The 2,876-nt window shown below is 57.1% G+C and overlaps 1 protein-coding gene across 2 annotated transcripts in view; it reads right to left on the bottom strand.

Annotated features, from left to right (window-relative positions):
- Positions 1-2,876, bottom strand: part of LOC104911338 (GTPase IMAP family member 8-like) — a 7,706-nt gene extending 4,830 nt beyond the window's left edge. Inside the window, exons 1-4 of one of the 2 annotated variants that reach the window (XM_019616181.2) lie at positions 2,771-2,876; positions 2,541-2,656; positions 1,465-1,516; positions 344-986 (exon numbers count right to left, since the gene is read on the bottom strand). In XM_019616181.2, coding sequence (XP_019471726.1) covers positions 344-986; positions 1,465-1,516; positions 2,541-2,606 — 761 coding nt within the window. In that variant the 5' untranslated portion in view covers positions 2,607-2,656; positions 2,771-2,876. Of the gene's footprint in view, positions 1-343; positions 987-1,464; positions 1,517-1,810; positions 1,934-2,540; positions 2,657-2,770 lie in introns of those variants that run through there. The other variant, XM_031553810.1, reaches the window with a different exon arrangement.

Raw genomic sequence — 2,876 nt, 5'->3', positions numbered from 1 at the left:
GCTCTCGCACCAAGGGGTGCTCCCACATCCCCACCATCCTCCAGAACAGCCTGCATGCCCACAGCCACATGCACCAGCCCTCCACATCCCATCCCCTGCAGGCACAGCCGGCACTGGGCCTCGTCCCGACTGCACCGTGTGTGCGACCACCTCCTGCCAGCACTGCTCAGCACAGCAGAACCCAGAGCACAGATGGACGCTCGCCAAGACAGCAATGCTCAGTGTTTATTGACAGCTCCTTCAGGCCCATCACCACACACCGTGCCTCCCGGAGCCCCATAGAGACAGCAGGAACGCACAGCAGAGGAGGTGCCTGCTCTGGGACCGACCCCTTGCTGCCTACAGGATGGTACAAAACTTTTCAAAGAAGGTACGTGTGTCTTCCTCCAGCATTTCTCGCGTGTAACGCGGAGCACTGCGATTCTTCTCTGCCATGGCATCAATCATGTCGATGAGCTCTGCAACCTGCCGATCCCTCGCCTCCCCGGTGGCTCTGTTGCTGAAACCGATGTACCGATTTCCACACTTGGCTGCCAGCTCCTTGAGGTATGGGCTTTCTTCTACGAAACCCTTCAGATCTTCTGGATGCTCCAGCTGTTCTGCTCGGGTGAATAACAGGATTGTGTAATTCTGTGCTTTAGTATGGAAAATCTTGGTCACCCACTCAGCCACTTCGTGCTCTTCCTTAGTGATTCGGCCCAACTGCATCACCAGGATGATGGCATGGACACCTGCATAGAGGTACCGTAAGGCATTCTTAATCTTTTCAGCTGTTTTCAGATTGGTTTCTCTTGTATCAAACAGGCCAGGAGTATCAACAACAAGAACTGGTCTTCCATGAAAGCTGTTTTCACATTTTGAGTAGTCAGTGGTTACTGCATGTGCTGACAACTTTGATTCAAATGCCTCCATCCCAAGGATGGTGTTCCCTGTCGCACTCTTCCCACTCCCCGTCTTCCCCACGAGCATCAGGCTCAGCTGGGATCCTGTGGAACAAGCAGAGACGAGTGTGAGCCCCGCGGTGCCGGGACAGCCCTGCTCACCAAGGAGTGACCGCGGCCACGAGGAAAGGTGTCCCGGAGCCACCGCTGTGCACTGCAGGGACGGGACGGGGCACAGTCCCGTCTCAGGAAAACAGATCGTGCCCAGCAGGAAGCCGAGAATTCTCTCTCATTCTTCCGAGAATTCAGACCCTGAGCAGATAATGCAGCAGTGTTTGTGCAGTGTTGTTCTTTCGGCCCCTCCCTGCCCTGCACGGCTTCAGTGAGGCATGGCTTCCGTGCAACAGGCACAGAGACAGCAAGCTTTGGTGTACGGCTTTCCCCCCTGCGCTGTGTCTCGGGCTGTCCCCACCGCACACCGCTGTCCCATCCGCCCTCAGCCTTGGTCTGCGCGGCTCTCAGAGTGGGGAGATGGGAGGCAGCCTCGGGATATGCAACAGCGTGCAGAGGGTGAGCAGCTTACCTCTGTTTGGATGTCCTGCCATTGGGAGAGCACTCACACTCACACAGGCAGCCTGGAAGGAGAGAGATTTTAAGTGAGAATGGCACAAACCTCCTCTGCTTCACTCCCTGAGCCAATGAAGGCGATACAGATGATCTCTGGAGACTCAGGTCAGTCCCACAGCTGTGTGTGCATGGACAAAGCCAAATGGCATCAAAATTACCCATCTCCATTGACATTGTCTTCATCTTTGGAAAGAGATACGGGCTGAACTATATTCGTGGAAATCAGAACCCACTCGTCGAAAGCAGATTCTGCTTCCTTGGAATTTCTTCCGGTAGTGACAGCAGAGCTGCAGGCAACTCACCGAAGCAGCGCTGCGCTGTGTCCCCAGGTCTGACTGCTGCACTGTGCTGCTCCTGCTCTCCTCCTGCACAGCAGGGCCGGGGCTGGAACCGCTGTGCAGCTCAGCAGCGCTTTTAGAGGCAGCTCAGGAGGAGGGCAGTGCTGCGATCACAGGTGGCACTGCTCCACAGTTGGCTACATCTGAGCTGCCCCACTGCGGGGACACCGCCCACTGTGCCAAAGCCACATCCAGCCTGGACTCGGGCACTGCCAGGGATGGGACAACAACAGCTCTTCTGGGAAACTTGATTTACAGCCTCACCACCCTTGTCTTGAAGAATTTCTTCACGATACCTATTCTAAAACTGCTCTCTTTCACATTCAAGCCATTCACCTTTGTCCTACTGGTACACTCTCAGTTAAAGGAAGCACTGCTGTGCCATGCAGTGCTGCAGCCCCGGCACAAGGACCCAGAGGCTGTGAGGTTTCCTCCTTGCAGGCCTCCAACCCCTGTACATGAGGCTGGGCCCCCTGCTCTGCATGTCCCTGTGGAGGCAGGGGAGACCAAATCCCACATCCCCAAACCACTTTGGTCACCTGGAGCTACAGGCATTTCCGCAGACCGCCCGCTCCATCCCCACCCATCCATCCCCCACCGCCCGCTGCCCAGGGCTGTGTCCCTTTGGCCGTGGAACCTCTCCAGGGACGGAGACCCACCGCAGTGCTGGGCAGCCGGTGCGGTGCTCACCCACCTGCACAGCTGGGAAAGGGATTGGTGACGTTTCCTGCAGAGTTCCTGTGCTTCCAGTTGTGCCCATTGCCTCAGCTCTTCTTCCTCAGACCGGCTGTGGCAGCCAGGAAGATGTGGGTGCACTGTGGTGATTGTGGGTCATGTTTGGCAGGCCTTGCTCTGAGGCATACGGCTGTGCAGCTCCTTGCAGGCCTGTCCCTGGGGACTCACGGCTGGCCCTGGGGACACTGGACCGGCTCAGGAGGCACATTGCTGTGAGTACACACGAGGACATGGGCTGCTTCATGGCAAGGACAGCAGCCGTGCAGACCGCTGCCCAGAGCTGAGAACTGGGGCA

The sequence above is a fragment of the Meleagris gallopavo genome, chromosome 6, assembly GCF_000146605.3.
Source record: "Meleagris gallopavo isolate NT-WF06-2002-E0010 breed Aviagen turkey brand Nicholas breeding stock chromosome 6, Turkey_5.1, whole genome shotgun sequence".
Lineage (NCBI taxonomy): Eukaryota > Metazoa > Chordata > Aves > Galliformes > Phasianidae > Meleagris > Meleagris gallopavo.
The sequence above is the reverse complement of the archived record's forward strand: the minus strand, read 5'-3'. Positions and strand labels throughout refer to the sequence as shown.